General features: G+C 39.8%; 1 protein-coding gene across 2 annotated transcripts; it reads right to left on the bottom strand.

The window, feature by feature from the left end:
* Nucleotides 1-1,194: 1,194 nt before the first annotated feature.
* On the bottom strand, nucleotides 1,195-13,702 carry LOC143021887 (uncharacterized). 2 transcript variants are annotated; one of them, XM_076179689.1, is made up of 6 exons: nucleotides 13,568-13,702; nucleotides 9,745-9,984; nucleotides 9,012-9,191; nucleotides 7,950-8,090; nucleotides 6,278-6,460; nucleotides 1,195-5,551 (listed from the first exon to the last, which is right to left on the bottom strand). In XM_076179689.1, exons 2-6 carry the CDS (start codon nucleotides 9,982-9,984, stop codon nucleotides 4,865-4,867), a joined length of 1,431 nt encoding a protein of 476 aa, XP_076035804.1. In that variant the 5' UTR covers nucleotides 13,568-13,702; the 3' UTR covers nucleotides 1,195-4,864. The 2 variants fall into 2 exon arrangements, with proteins under 2 accessions (XP_076035804.1, XP_076035803.1); XM_076179688.1 differs by lacking the exon at nucleotides 13,568-13,702 and adding an exon at nucleotides 12,691-13,379 and having other exon boundaries at nucleotides 1,198-5,551.
* Between the last annotated feature and the right edge of the window lie 2,948 nt (nucleotides 13,703-16,650).

Below are 16,650 nucleotides of genomic sequence, written 5' to 3'. Positions count from 1 at the left end.
TGGGAGATAAGCCAGTTGTTGTTTGCCGGTGACACTGCACTTCTAATTTGATCAGAGGAGCGATTAAGGAAGTTAGTGATGGAGTTTGGGAAGGTGTGCAAAAGAAGGAAGTTGAAGAAAAATGTGGGTAAAAGTAAGGTGATGAGATGTACAAGGGGAGAGAATGGCAGCAAATTGGAAGCAAGTATTAAAAGAGACTGGAGGAAGTGGATAGCTTTAGATTCTTGTGTGCAAATAAGGCTGGAAAGGGAGGAGTGGAGGTGGAGGTAGAATGTAGATTGAGAGAAGCAAGTAAATGCCTTGGGGGATTAAGTGTAATGAGAAACAGATATTTGGGAATGGACAGAGGAGATTGTGTTGTGTTGACAGGACTGCATGGGGCAAAAATATGGAACATAAGAGAGAAAGAGTTTAAATCTGTTTGAAATGCCTGGGAAGTATGGTAGGGGTTACTATGCTGGATAGAGTGAGAAATGAGGTGAGGAGGAGAGTGGGGGTGGAAAGGGAGTTGGGAGATAGGGTTGATGAAAGAGTATTTTGATGGTTTGGACACATGGGAAGAATGAGTGAAGAAAGATTAGTAGTAAAAGAAGTGTAGAAGGCAGAGGTGGAAGGAGTGAACATGAGGGGGTGACCAAGGATAAGTTGGATGGATGAGGTAAAAGGGGCATTGGGAAAGAGGAAGATATCTATTGAGGAAGGAAGTAGAAGATAGGGGTTAATGGAGAATGGTTGTGTATGGATGATACTGTGATGCATGGGAGTGGGTGGGGGATGAGGGAGTATGTGTTAATGACATTTTGATGCAGCCCAAAGGGATTTCTCTCCATCTCTTTTTCTGCATGAGGGGACGAAGAGGTGGGCGGGGGTCACCAATTAACTGAAACAGCTTTGATGTGGATGTGCTATGTTGCTTCTGACCCAGGGTAGTGGGTGAGATGCAGGGATGACCCATCATCCAGGAGGAGCCAAGAAGAGGGAGGGAGGGGTGGTGAATGGGAGTGAAGTATGTGGGGATGAAATGGGTGGGAGTGGATTTAAGCCTTTTGACTTTGGGTACCTCCCTTGTAAGGGGGAAAAAGCCCTTGGTATATGTATGTATATTTATATGTATTTAGGTCTATGTTTATATCTTTATTCATACATACACACTGTACATAGAGGAGGTATCCAGGACCTGTCAACAATATGATTTTGTGGTCCTACTTCTCTTCACCTCCTCTCTCAATTAAGAAAAGGATCACAAGATCCCAAAGCAAGACAGACACTGGACTCCTAATATCCATTCATCTACACCCACTTCCCTTTATCCCTCATCACCTCCTATATTTCTCTCAGCTTCCTCTGGTTTATGAATTTTTTTGGCTCGAAGGCCAAGCACCGGAGCCAGCTTCCTCTGGTATTCTCTCATTTAGTTTGTTTACTTTCAGCACCTCTACTTCCCACCCTTTTCCTCCATGCTCAATATCCCTTCTACCAAAAAGTTATTGGACATTCCCCTGAAAACATGAACACTTAGAATTCTTCCAATCATTACACTGAATACCATATGAATATTAAAAGAGAGGCCTAGAGTTTTATAGTTCTTTTCCATGCAGGAGTTTAGCAGTTTAATCTCATTGTTCAGTTTTTTTTTTTTTTTTAGTCACGGTTGTTAGGAGTGAGCTTACTGATGATTTCTGGGGTGACTTCCATTCTATTTTTTCTGAGATGTTGTGTCCAGCTTGACAGCAGCTTCTCGACAAATGAGGAAAGAAAGAGGGCCTTAAGAAGAATGTATCTTTTTGAGTTCAAAGCTGCAAGTAGACACACCAACCCCACCTCCATATGGTGTGGCTCCGAGGACCCACTACCTAATGTGTGGATTGGGCTCAGAAACTCAATCTATTCATATATAAATCTGACAACCCATGTCTGCTTCCTTCCTTTTTTATTAGCAAGTGACATAGAAACTCCATAATCACACATTTCACTATTTCTTCTGGGAAAGATCAATTGGAAGGATTAAATTACTGTCATCATTGGCCATAGCTTTTCTGGAGAAACTCTAGGTAAAAATGACAACCACATACATGAATACAACACCTGGTATGCAAAAATCAAGATTTTAAAGGTTTCAAATCCTGAAAGGGTTACATAAAATATGGGCAACTGTATTTACATACTTCATGAACTCTCTCAAGGAAATCCTTGAGGGACACAGTCCCATACAATCTATCTATATACCAAAGACTTTACTCCCTTATAGGGGAGGTAACCAGCCAAGGTTATACCCATCCCACTCCTATTTGTTTCCTTTTCCTTTTAGCTCCCCGTAAAAGGGAAACAACACACATGAAAAATAAAATCTAAAGCAATGACAGAGTTCCTGATGGTCCAGCAAAATGAATACCTGTAAATTCCTCAAAAAAACTTTTATTTCTTGTTTGTATCCAATAAATTACACGGACTACAAATCACATAGAAAAGGATGTGCTTCAGCACCGTAGGAGCAACTTTGGAAGAATACATGGTTTTTAGTGCTTATAGCACATGGAATCACTTGTTGCAACTCAAGTATGGGGTCCACATATTGATTAAGATGGCAAAAGCATGGGTTTTTTTCCTCTTAATGGAAGGAGCTTCTGGCTCAGTATATGTACAAGCCTCAGATTCAGCACGTACAAAATATTCGGACATAGTACAATATACACAAGTGAGCTAGGTTTCAAGCTTTTAATTCATGTGAATACACATGCTCATGTATGTGTTTACACTGACAGACTTGCATTATACTGTATATGTCCTACTTGCATGTACCAATATATACACATTCTTTCTCAGTTATTGATATTTTTCTTTACATCCATGATTGTGAGTATTGTTCTCTCAGTTCTGATGGATGCAGACCAGAACCAATTTTCTCACAATACCATTGTGTACACATATACATAATAAGTATATATACATGCTCCATTGTATGTATATTGGGTTGACTCATATTTGACTCTCAGCTTCAATACTTTACAGTGCATTGGCTTCAGGAAATGTGAACACATTTTCCACCCATTTACTTACAAGGGTGGAGCAATGACAGGTTCTTGCAAGGGGTGATCCTACAAGATGAACATCTGAGAATCATCTCTGTGCTGTCCATTTTCAGAACCTGTGAACACTTCCACTTCCATCTGGAGGCACAACCCTAAGTTGCTAACACTCAGTCCTCATACTGGGCTCAGGCTCTTTCTCCACCTTTCCACATGAGGAGAACTGACAACCAGCGATTGCTCCCCTTCTACTATGACAACCTGGTGACACAGAAACAGCCCCACACTAATACTACACAGATGACTCAAGGTTTCTTCCTGGAAAGAATAATGGGAAGGCCCACAGTTATCAGCTGCTGTTGTGCTATAGATTTCCAGTCAATGAAAGTCAACAATTATTATTATCACTTACAGGCAAGATGACCAATGTATATATTAAAACTTTATACTCAATTTATATACAAATTTCATTCCAGATATATGTACAGATTTTAAAGTAAATTTTTACATGGGACTTAAAACAGTATATACACAGGCTTTAGTCTTATACATAGTCATCATACGTTATGCACCAGATGCATAATCTTTAGAAATGCAGGATGTAACTTAGTTTTGCATACAGTATTCAAACATGTTTCAGGCTTTATATATAATGGTTTATGATTCAATCCATACAACAACTTTAACTGGTCTACAGATAAGTTTTTAATATGGTACACAAACCAATATGACATACATTTACTCCATTTTGCAATTTCACTTCCCTACATATGTTTACAATTCAGTACCAGATAAGAAGCATGCAAAAACTGCATGCTATAATTTACAGGTTCCAAACTTACTGCAAGAGCAAACTGCAAACCCCAAGCACTCTTCCATTTTTCACTTTTGAGTGTATTAGTATTTGTGTGAGTATGGGAATGGAGGTTCAGGTATGAAAGTATACCTGGCCGTGATCTGTGCATGTATGAAACTGTCAATGTGTATACACATGTATGTGTTAATGTTTAAGTGCGCACACTCATACATGAGTAGATGCATGTAAGTGTGTGTTTAAGTGTATGTACCTTGTATTGTGTATATGTATACAAGTGTCAGTGTGGACAAAGAATGGTTACCTGGAAGTGATAGTCCTATGTGCTGGTCATCAAAGAGAACTATGTCCCTGCCACACATCTTCAAAGCTCATCAATATTCTCATCTCCATTTGAAGATGCACATCTTCAAAACCTGTCAACATTCCCACTTTTATCTGAAGATGGACATTTCAAAACCTGTCAGCCCAACTTCAACTGTATTTCCTCTACTTTTTCACATAAAGATGATTTAATCTAATCAGTGATGGCTCCCCTACTCCAGCTACTACAAACTGGTGACACAGAAACAGTTCCATACTAATAAACCAAAGACAAAAGTCTCATGTTTCTTACCACAGGGGTTTATGGGAGGATATGAGGACTGTTGACAGCTATTGCGCATACATGTATGGTCTACCTGCTCGTGGTAGACCTGCAAGATGGACAATAGAAACTACTGTCCATTTCCAAAACCTACCAACCCTTTGGGACTGACACTCTTAATCTAGATTGGGCCCAAAATCTCGACTTCAAATGCATTTCTTCTACCTTTCCACATATAGAGAGCTGACAATCATGTGACTGGGTGGAGGTGAGAGTATTAATAGGTTCTGAAACTGGGTGGAGTGGAGAAAATTCTCTCTGATGTCCATTTAATAAGATCCCCACATGCAGGGTGACGTAATTTTACTTTTATGATGTTTAATATGGAATTTCATGTTTAAAACTATCAATCTGTCATACAACTTGTATCATACATCCTTATCTCTCTTTTTTTGTAGACGGGAACATGGCTTGTTTACGTACAGAACACCGATAAAGTCTATGACGTGAAAGCTCAATTGGTCTTCGGAAACTCTCCTTACATTCAAGACACTGGAATGGCTTATTTGGGCTGTGATGCTCCCGAAAATGGGACTGGAGGGAACTCTGTAATTTGTAGGAAGATTCACAGAAAAGACAGGCAAATGGTTTCTCAGTGGCGGAAAAATCTGTTGGTGTTGTATTTTGAAGTTTGATTCCCATTCGATATCGTGTTTCTGCTGTTCCTAAACCATTGTCATATACCAGGACTGGCATGTGGAAGACTCGCACATGCATTTTCAGGGCCAAGGCTGAGTCACATCTTGTCTTACAGTACATACAGAGGAAGGCTTGAGGTCCTTCTTCTTCACTTATAACACCAACTTTCAACTTCTCATCTGGTGAAAAGAAAGCTGGGTCTGTGTCAAACACTAAATTTGAAGACATTTGTTGCTGTTGCTGTTGCTGCTGCTGCTGAGGTGGCTTTTGAATGGTGTTGTCAACTGGTCGTCCTTGAGACTGTATGTGTTGTGCTGGATATGATTCCTGGAAGTTGCCTTGATGCTGCTGCTGCTGCTGCTGTTGCTGCTGCTGACTTTCTTCATCTACATTTATGTCTGGTTCAATCTCCAGCATTGCAACACTCTGCAGAAAAAAACACCCCATTTAAACCCTTTTTTACAGAAGAGGCGACATAGGGATAAAATAACCTCATGCCAGACATAATAAAAAGATAAATACTACCCACTGCAGAAGGGTGTTAACTGTGATCATTTTAATACTTTTCATTCATAGTGATGGGATGTCATGGAAATTGATTGGTGTGGCAGCAGCCAAAATAAATGGTCAAGTATCACACAATACAAAGAAAGGGTTAATCTTGGTAAAAACAAAGTTGTGCTTCATGACACACATCTACATATATATATATATATATATATATACACATATATATACATACATACATACATATGCCAAAGGCTTTTTCCCCCCTTAAGGGAGGTAGCCAAAAACAAAGGCATAAAAACCACTCCCGCCCATTCCATCTATCATACTCCCCTCCCCTCCCTCTTATCTTGGCATATACACATGGAGTTGACCAAGTCAATGCATCCTTTTGCCTTCACTCCTCCTCATATTAGAGAATTATGAAAAGAGGGTGTTCCTACTCTCCTTGTTTCAGACCCATTCAGTCATCTTTTACAACATGCAGGGTAGTCTATTTATCTATGTACCAGGAAGAGATAATGTACTGGGTAAGGGTACAGTGGGGCAATGTAGAACGAGGTATTTGGGGTCTTCAGTGACTGCATTTGGGGCATGATGCACATGCACACAAATACACACAAAGCGAGACTTGCTTGAACTTACCTCACAATCATCATCACTAATAGTTTCATCTCCATTTCTTCCTCTCCCTCTGCCCCTTCCTCTGCCTCTCAACCTTCCCCTTGAGAAATCCTCTATCTTCCCCCGAACTCCTCGTCCTTTTCCTCGTTTCCTTACTGAGGACTGTGTCATCTGAATACAACGTAAACATCTTGGTTTGAGCATCTGAAACAAAACAATAATGACATTTATACTTGTTGCTGGTGAAAGAGGTAAATATCAACAGTTAAATACAGTATGCTAAAATGTGAGGATGCTGGGTTGGGGACTGGAGAGGGTTAATGAGATTGGTGGGGGTAAATGAGCCAGTTGTTGTTTACTGATAACATTATTTGTGGCTGGGTCAGAGGAGGATCTAAGGCAGTTATTGCGAGTTTGGCAGGGTATGTGAGAGGAGAAAATTGAGAGTAAATATGGGTAAAAGTAAGGTGATGAGATGTACATGGGGTGAGGTAGACTGAACTGGAGGTAAGTCATAAAAGAGAATAGCTAGAGGAAGTGGATATTATTAAGTATTTGGGACCACATATAGCAGGGAATGGAGGAGTGAGGGGTGAAGGTAAACTGTAAAGTGAAAGAAGCAAGTATATGTTTTGGGGAATTGAAAAGTGTCATGTGAAATAGGTTACTAGGGGTGGAGGCAGAGGAGATTGTATGAATGGGGGTGACTGTGCCTACAACACTGTATAGGGCAGAGAATTGGAATAAGGGAAGGAGAAAGGAGAAAATGAAATGTGTTTGAGAGGAAATGTTTGAGAAATATGAGGGTTACAAGGATGGATAGTGTGAGAAATGAAATGGAAAGCAGGGATGGAAAGGATGAAATGGAAAGCAGGGATGGAAAGGGAGTTGGCAGACAGGGTTGATCAAAGAACATTGGGATGGTTTGGGTACATGGAAAGAATGAGTGAAGAAAATTCTGTGGAAGGCAGAGATGGATGGAGTGAACTTGAGAAGACCAAAAATGGGATGCATGGATGGGGTGAATTGGGCCTTGGGTAAAAGGAGAAAGTCTGATGAGTAGGGGAAGTAGAGGGCAGATGACAGGTTGAGTGGAGAATAGATGTGAATGGATGATAAACTCATGTGGCCTGAAGGGATTTCTCTTCATTTTAATCTTATCTATTCATTTAGGCAAGGATGATGAGGGACAGTTGCCATGTAATTGAAACAGTGAGGATAAACTAGCTTCAGTTGTTGGACCCTGCTGCACCTTACTGCATTGCTTCTGACCCAAACAGTGATTTGGGGATAGGGATGGCCCTTCATCCAGTAGGAGCTAAGAGATTGTTTACAAGGGAAACAATTGACTTAGGAGGGATGTGGGATGGGTGGAGGGAGGATTACACACCTTGGCTGGCTACCTATTCCAAATCTTGTTATTCCCTCGTGTCACATGAAGAATTGTCACCCCAGAATGCCCACATGAAGAATCGTCACCCCATGAGATCCCACTTGAAGAACTGTCACCCCATATGCCGAATATCAACAATGGAATAAAGATTAGGTTAGGTTACATACGCCAAATATCAACAGTGGAATAAATATTAGGTTAGGTTAGATTAGGTTACCAACTTGAAATAGCTCCCATTATCCTCCTAACATCTGGTTACATAAAAATATTACTTGTAGGCATAAGCTTAGCACATCATACCTTATCTGTCCTGGGATATTTAAGTTTTAATTTATGCACCGTTTCCAGAAATTTTGTGCGAACATCTGTCTTTGATTCTGTTAAGGTTTGCTGAAGTTCATCAATAATATCTAGCAGATGGTAGCATGATTTACAAACAACCTGAAAGAAGAACAAACTTGTATTGAACAAAAAACAAACAAACCATGAGAACAATCAATAATTCAACTTGTTACCCCCAGTTCTCTCTTGCAGGAGACCTAAGATCCCCAGAAAACCAGTCAGGCCCAATTATTTTGACCATAAGTCACTTGGGAAAATAATTTATGTTGCTGTCTGAAAGGGAGTACAGAACAGTATGATATTTTGTCTGCAAGACCCAGCACTTCATCCTTGGGGACAACATCATACCAATGGTGGAAGTGGTGATGTGATATGGTTTAACATCTCAAACTCCCCCCTCTCGGAAGGCTAGGACGGTGCCCCTCAAAGAGGCCTTTGTAGTGGGGAATTTCATGAACCATGCCCTTGGTTCAACGTCGCCGGTGGCAGAATTTGAACCGCCATCACCTCGACCTTCGCCACAAGTAACGACGCCCTAACCCGCTCAGCCAGCGAGCTTCCAGGAAGTGGTAAAATATATTTAAAGAGGGTAGCATGGGATAATTGGAGTATGGTGTTCACTCAGTTTTATGTTCATACCATTCTAATATGTGGAGGTGACCTGAATATTGATGGGACACTACAATTCCTACTCGTTTTGGAAGACCTTCTCTGTTGAGTCAATTTCTGGGGGAGTTTGGTTAAGTATAGACTTTGGTAGTATTCTACATAAACATCAATAATAACTTGCCTCCAATACTTTATAATACATCCATACAAGAACAAATGCACATTCAGACTACAAAGAAGAAGAAAAAGGAGCAATAAGAAGGGGAGAAAAGGGATAATTAGGAGGAAGATGAAGATGAGGAGAGAAAAGTGCAAGAAAAAGAGGAGGACATGGAGAAGGAGGAAGAAAAGGAGGAAATGAGGAAGAAGTCTTGACCAAAACTGAGTCTACTATTTCCTTCAGATACGTACCTGAGAGTGTAATTTTCCATCTTCCAGCTTATAACCTAAAACATCCATTAGCAAGACAATCAGAGGAGCATGTGAGTGATTCATTGAAGTCTTGAGTGTTTCATAGGACTTGTCCATGACTGTAGTATTGCAGACAAAGCATTGCTGGTAATCTGTTTCAGTCCTTTGTGATATGTTCACCTGCAAATCAGGAAAACTCAAATCAACTCATTCATCAAAACCCTGAAATGTCCAAGACTGGAATATGCATCAGTAGAATGAAGAATGTAAGCAAGATTGAGAGAATACAAAGGGCAGCAACCAAAGTGGTCCTCAGCCTGGTAGATAAACCATATGAGGAAAGACTAAAAGTACTGGGTCTAACAACTTTGAAAGACTGAAGAGAAAGAGGTGACATTAGTGTTCAGGTCACTAATAGGGATAGTTTGTGTTGATAGAAAAGATCTGATTAAAGACGGGAGGGCTTTTAGAGGTCATGGAAATAAATTAAGAAAGACAGCCCAAGCTCAAGCAATACACAAGTTCAAATCTAAATATGATAATTGGAAATCAAAGATATAGATTAAGTTGGAACCGTATATGAATTTGAGTCTAAGTATGTTAGAAAATTAGAGAATAGGAGATGGAACCCGATGAGCGTTGCTCCTTTCCTGTATACTACAGTAAATACAATTAGGTAATTACATACACACACATACATATACACAAGTATAATTATGTTGTATATAAATACCGGATGTGCAATTTCCACACTGCCATGTTGCTGTAACATGTGAGGTGCTGGACTCATATGTGCATTTATGAGGTCTGTCATTGTATTTGGTGCAGTAGAAGCTCCACCTTCATCCACAAGACTTGGGCCATAATTAGTATTGTTTGGAGTCATCAGACCTGCAGGAGTTCCTGTAGGAGTGAAGGTGTCGTAAACAACTTCTGGGGAATCTGTTGTGTTTTCATCCCATTTTTCAGCCATCTGAAAATAAAAGTAGTACTGCATACTCAGTACACAACTACATGTGCTATTCAAATATCAGCCCACAAAACAAGAAGACATGCATATGTATGAATTGCAAAAGTGCATATATGATAACAATACAAGCCCTCAATTTAACAGATCCCATTTAATGGATTTTGGAGATGATGGTCAAGCCTAGAGGATCAAAAATAAATTGTGTGTCCCTCCAATCTGCAATCACAGCACATCAAGTACCTATCTATAAAATCCTTGGTAAGTCTGATATCAATTAACTATAAATATATAGAACATTACATTTATTAGACAAATCTGTCTTAATCAGTGATACTTTTGAAAACCTTTACTTCACTAAGGAGCTGAGAATTTCTAGCAAGAGACCTATATCAATAGACTAATGATCAAAAGAAAACCTTTGTTTCTCATGAATTATATATATATATATTTATATATATATATATATATATATATATATATATATATATATATATATATATATATATACATACACACAATTTCAGATATGTCTAGTTAGAAAATATTATCTGATAAAAATGCAAATCACCATATAAAAAATTACTAAGAACTGATATCACTTTCACTGATGCATTTTGTGACATCACAGTTCTTTCCTCACACAACCTCATGACATAAGACTTCTTTTGCACTGGCTTGCAAAACATTTAAGAATTAGTGTACCTACTTTAAGATATCCAAGTGATGTGCTACATACCCAGTAATCTTTCAATGTCATACCACCCAGCATATCAGCCACCTAAGGATATATCCCTCAACTGCAAAAACTCAATAGCAAACAACATATTGGCAGATGATTTGAATGCATATCACACAATTTGGCAAAACACACAAACAGGAGACTATAGGGGATGCAAAATAATAGAATTACCTCCCAACTCTTTATTTATTAAACTCTTGCAACCATCCCATTAGGAAATTTCAACATAACAACCAATAAAGCATGTCTCCTGACACAATAATATGCTCACCCTTCCTACATATATGGGAAACCATACATGACCATCCTTCAAACCATGTTTTCTGCAGTCACTATTTAAGACTTACTGATACCCCTACAGACCAGTTACACATTCTCTTACAATTAGATTGATCACCCTGATCATTTTTAATTTTTCCTATCCCTCCTTTCTAATGCTCTACTTCAAAACTATGGCCTGAAGCTAGATCTTGTAGGCAGGTTCTGGTGTCAACACCATGGTCTGTCTGGGGACACACCACTCCCATATTTTTGCCTGAGCCTCACATATTGGTGATGGTCTATGATCAAGTCCATTGCCACTCCTTGTGAGGTTGGGCCATGTGGGATTGGAGAGTTATCTGGGATGTTGGCCAGGAATTTGTCTAGTCTTTTCTTGAAAGCTTCTGTGCTGACTCCCATTAGGTCCCTTATCTCTCTTGGGAGACAGCTGATGAGTCTGGGGTCAGCTCAGGTGAAGCTTTCTGTCTGGGTTCTTCAGTCACTGGGAGCAGCTGGTTATGGACTTTCTTTTGCAGGTCCCACCAAACCTGGAGTGGTGTTTCCCTCTGATACCACCTCCTCCTTTTTGTAATGACTTTGGCGATGTGCCCTCCAAGCCTTTGTAGACATAAATCACTATAAAGCACTATTTGCATCTCTGCAGTGAATAGAACTTGAGGATTTTCAGCCTCTCCCTGTAATTCTGGGAGTCCCCGACTAATCTCTTTGTGAATACCCTCTGAACCTGTTCAGGTTCGTGTATTTCCTTGATTTTTTGTGGAAACCACAGCTGGCATACATACTCCAACTTTGACACTACCAGGGTCTCCCACAGAGGTAGCAAGTGCTCAGGCTACCTGGTCTTAAAGGTCCAGAGGATCCATCCACTCATTTTATGAGCAGCACAAGTGATGTGGGTTGTGTGCTTTGAAGCCACAGTCATCACTCATCCACACTCCCATGTCTCTAAGTGATTTCTTTGTCTTTATTTCCTCTGCACCTGCTGTGTACCAGTACTCTTTTAGGTTTTCATTTGGTGCTATTCCACAGATTCAACTTTTTAATGTGCTACCACTGATGTAATACTTCTAACTTCCCCAAAATCAAAAGTCAGGCATCAATGTGAAGTGGGTCTCTATGGTTAGACCTGTTTTACCACCAGTTATCAATAAACAGTGTTGTCACACCACCCAACAATAGACGCAGATACAATGTAATATGAAAGACACATTGAACTTATTTTATCATACTGGCTGACATGCCTTTAGAAGTGGGGAACACTACAAGAAGCCACTTCGCAAGTCTCCTCTCCCTTCATGGGTAAGCAAGACCACCACTCCTTAAGTATGGCAATGTAATTTGCTTCCATTCTTAACACAGCAAAATTAAAATAAAGCACAAGCCACAACCCATTATTATAATTTATACTACCAAATGTGCAAAATATATTTGAACACAAACTAGATTTCTAGCAATTCATTATCAATAATATTTCATGAAGTTTAAATTATCTTAGATTGACTATGGGATTGGTGGTTAGCATAGGAGGGGTAGAAGAAATATTCAATTCATACTGTCAGACAAGACCACTTTTGACTTTACTCTACGAATGCCATTGGATCTAAACTTTCCTAATGGGATAGTTCAACTTCAGGCAGTGCAACAAACTGTCAACACTGCTACAACTTAAATAATAATTAAAATCTCACCTTTCAATATTAGGCTGGTCTAAAATTTGCAACGAGTCACTATATCCAATTCATCCCCAGCAAAGTCATCTTTCATAGGTTTGTACTCTTACTTAGTAGGTAAGAATTTTTTTTTTCTCAAGTTGTTCTTAGTCTTACTAACTGTTCACCGACTACCTCAATCAGGGCAAGTATTTCAAGGACTTACACATTTCTATAAACCAATTATTATACATCAACATCAGATAAAGGCAGTTTGCACAATTTACTTGGTCCGATAATGTGAAAAATTCCAAAGCGTTTACTTGTATTAATGCTGATGAAACAACATATTTACGATGTCTCAAGACGACTGATAGACAACTGAGTGCATAGGCTAGTAGTTATCTACTATCATATTTATTAACTGAGAATTTTGTACCATTTCTCTGCATTACTGATGCTCATTTCATGATGACTACTATCACCAAATTTAATGGGCAAACTGACAATCTGCACGCCATTAATTAGGATTGACAAGTATCACATTTTGTCTTTTCCTTAAGGTTTATACAGGATTTTAAATTATATTAGGACAAAAGTACTGCCGCTGATGTTTTCAATATTATTTGTTTCTGCATTTGTTGTTATGATGTTGTTCACTAAAAAATATTCGGAGTATTGTTGTTTTTAAAACACCCATACATACACTGATCCTCTATGACGTCTATGAATATTGCTTGAATATAAACTTATTCAGAAACCTTTTAAATACAATTTGATTCTTTAAGATTTCAACAAGTTTGAACGAAGAAAAACAATATAACAGGGTATATCAAATAAATATCTAAATTTACTAAGACATGTTTACAAGATATAACGATATTATCTATGCAGTGTAAGTTTATGATGCTTTTACCCGCTTTCTCGTTGTTACACGATACTGGTGTTAATTCCTGCGGACGGTAATGCACCTTGCGGCCAGTCTTGATTTCTAGGGCTAATTCAGTGAACAGCCCCGCCATATCTCTCTCTCTCTCTCTCTACCGCCACATCTCTCTTTTTCTTTCCTCACCCACTCTCCCTCTACTGCCATATTTGTCTTTCTTTTTTCCCACCGCCATCTCCCTCCCTCTACCTTTTACCCCGCCATGCCTTTATTTTCCTGTCTCTCAAACTCTCTTTTTCCCACTTTCCCATTTATTAACTGTGTGTGTGGACATCTAAAGATATCATTTCAACGAGTACCAAATGAACTACCAAACGCTTGAACTACTTGTGCACGCCATAGCATACAAAAGTATTAGTTACATGTATCAGCAGTAATAGTCAGTTCTGTTCACGTAATGTTATACAATATTTAGTTTTCGTAACCGTGTTTTTTATTTTACATAAAAACTTCGAACTTGAAACGGTAAGCTCTTTTATTCTATGCTAAGAAGAATTTACTGAATATCATATTTCAACATAATATTTGTACTTGTTTCATCGTCTAGTTCACTTACCAATCTTGATTTTGAACAGTTTGATTTTACATTATAGTTACTGTATGTGTAATATTTCATGTGCATCTTCACGCATTTAACAAGTTGGATTGTGATTCTGCATTACAAATGAATGACCTCAATAGCGAGTCCAACCACCGCGGGCGTCAATTTCCTCGTTTCGGTCACCTTTCAAGGCAAGAAGAACATCCCGTCCGAGCCGGTGTCTGTGTGGTGATTGGTTTGACGACACCACCAACAGCATCACCACTAGTTGATACTAGTACAGTGATACTAGTCGATACTAGTTTCGTCATCGCATCGCGCACTGGGCATGACGCATCGCACGCTGGGCCCTTCTCAAGCCATAAAAACACTCTCGACCCATATGCTATTCTGCTGAAGTTTGCAGTTTTGAGATAGACACATGCTGGGATGTTTACGAAAAGGGGCATGTGTTTCCATTGGTCATTTGTGGTATACAGAGAGAATCTTAACCAATCAAAATAAGTTGTAGGAGGAGCCTATATCATTCCGAGGTTTCCTTATAGCGAGCAATAGTGTAAATTTCAGTCTTCATAGCCGCATCCCACGCACAAACATATACACTTCCTTTTTCTTCGACTAAAATTCGCTTCCTTTCTCACTTTCTCTTATACTACATCTTCTCATTTCAGTTTACCTCCCACTAAAGATTTTTCCGTTTTTCCCCCTTTCTCTACTACTACGCCTCCTACCATTTTCTCAACTTTCGTTGGTGATCCTAACCCCGTTGGTAACCCCGTTGGTAATCCCAACCTCCTAACCTCCGGCGTCGGGCGCTTCCCTCCAAGCTCCTGGTCAAGTCCTCCTATGCCATGACAACAATCTAGCCCCTAATTGCTCGCGATTCGCCCGGTGGCAATAGCCCTCTTTTATACACTACTATCTTTTCATTTTCTAACAGACGTTCTTCCCCTCCCACAAAACCCGATCCCGCGCAAGCGAGGTGGTCTTTTCTTGAATTCCAGAATTCCAGTCTTCAGTCTTCTCTCTTAAGAACATAACAACACTGTCAAGTTCAGTCTAATCTGAAATTACAATTTATTCATATTTACGTTAAATAGTCTATTCGTGACTCAAGCAGTGCATCATGAACCTTGAAGCATCCTCGCAAACCAGAGAAAGGTCTGTGCCAAAGTCATTGTCCAGCCTCCCACACCCGCACACTCGTACACATCACAGTGATTCACTATATATTTTGAATAAATCAATATCACATGATAATAAAAGTCACATAATTGAGAAACATTAGTCTCATTCACCACCAAATGTGAAGTGATAATTTATTGTATATACGTTTGATCATGTTCCTTGTTATTCCGGTTTTCTTGGCCACAGCTACCACTTACGTATATCTATTCATATTTATTCGTAAACAAGGAGCACGACATCTGGAGAGGTGGCTCATATGTAGCAGTTATAAGTTTTGGCGATAGTACATAACGTGAAGTAACGAAGATGTCACCGAATTCCAGTTTTGCCATACAACACATGAAGAGCGACTGATTCATACGTTCGCCGCCAGAGTGAAAGATCCAGACTATAGACTTCCAGTTCTATAATGGACTGTCCTCGTCACCCTTGACGTATCAGCACTGGACTTGTGAAGAAAACGAACAGAGGATAGCCCTGGATTATTTTTGCGTTGACTTGTCTTGGGTGGACTTCCACTTGCTCTTGTACTTCGACTCCTGATTCGTGATATGCGGGTTCCAAAACAGTTGTTGCAATAAATTGCCGTCATACCGATAATGATACCGCTAATGCATTGCCAATGAGACGTCTCACGTAGCCAATCCATCAGGTTTAGCCCTCTCCCGCTTTTCCAGCTTTCGGGCAATCGACAGATGAACTTTTTCTTTTGGACATCTGTTGGGGTCATGGAGATAGAAGAGGATTGGTAATCCCTTCTCTCCTTAAGAACGACCATCGATCTCAAGGAGCTCGTCTTAATTCTTTCAGCTTCGCGAATGTAGGTGGTTTACAGTCAGAGTTCTCCCCCCAGGAGGGCTACCGACCAAGGTTCTTGAGCCCTACCTACCAGAGCACGACTGGTTTGATGCGGCGCCAGTCATTCGCTGATCGGGCTGCTTCCGTCAGCAATATTCAGCCCCATACGACATGGAGGCCGAAGTCAGCATTTGATGGATTAAAGCTACGCTTTGCGCAGGCCTTAAGACCATTTAGCTGGGTTATGTTTGGTTAAATCATGCCCGTCTCGGCCAGACCCACTACTTGAGGATAATGACTGTCCCACGGTTGGTACCATATTGTGCAAAAAATAAATAAATAAATAAAATAGATAAATTATTTCTTTGTCGCGGCTCGTGCCGCTTAAATTCTTCTTATCGGCTTAAGAAACCTGCACAGCGAAGCTATAGCGATAATCCCATACCACACTCCTGGTCATATGGCCATTTCCCGAAGGTTGAGTGTGGTTTGAATTTTCCGCCAAAATCATCGGAAATTTAAAATT

This window comes from Oratosquilla oratoria, chromosome 43 (assembly GCF_046742065.1).
Source record: "Oratosquilla oratoria isolate Oo_2021 chromosome 43, ASM4674206v1, whole genome shotgun sequence".
Taxonomy (NCBI): Eukaryota; Metazoa; Arthropoda; class Malacostraca; order Stomatopoda; family Squillidae; genus Oratosquilla; species Oratosquilla oratoria.
This window is presented reverse-complemented; position numbering and strand designations above follow the sequence as displayed.

Bases quoted from the DNA above. Each gene is read 5' to 3' on its own strand.
- LOC143021887 (XM_076179689.1), bottom strand. From the start codon at position 9,984: ATGGCTGAAAAATGGGATGAAAACACAACAGATTCCCCAGAAGTTGTT. The intron at 9,192-9,744 runs GTATTTATATAC...CCTGATTTGCAG, and splicing joins GTGTGGAAATTGCACATCCG to GTGAACATATCACAAAGGAC. The intron at 5,552-6,277 runs GTAAGTTCAAGC...TTTTTTCTGCAG, and splicing joins TTAGTGATGATGATTGTGAG to AGTGTTGCAATGCTGGAGAT.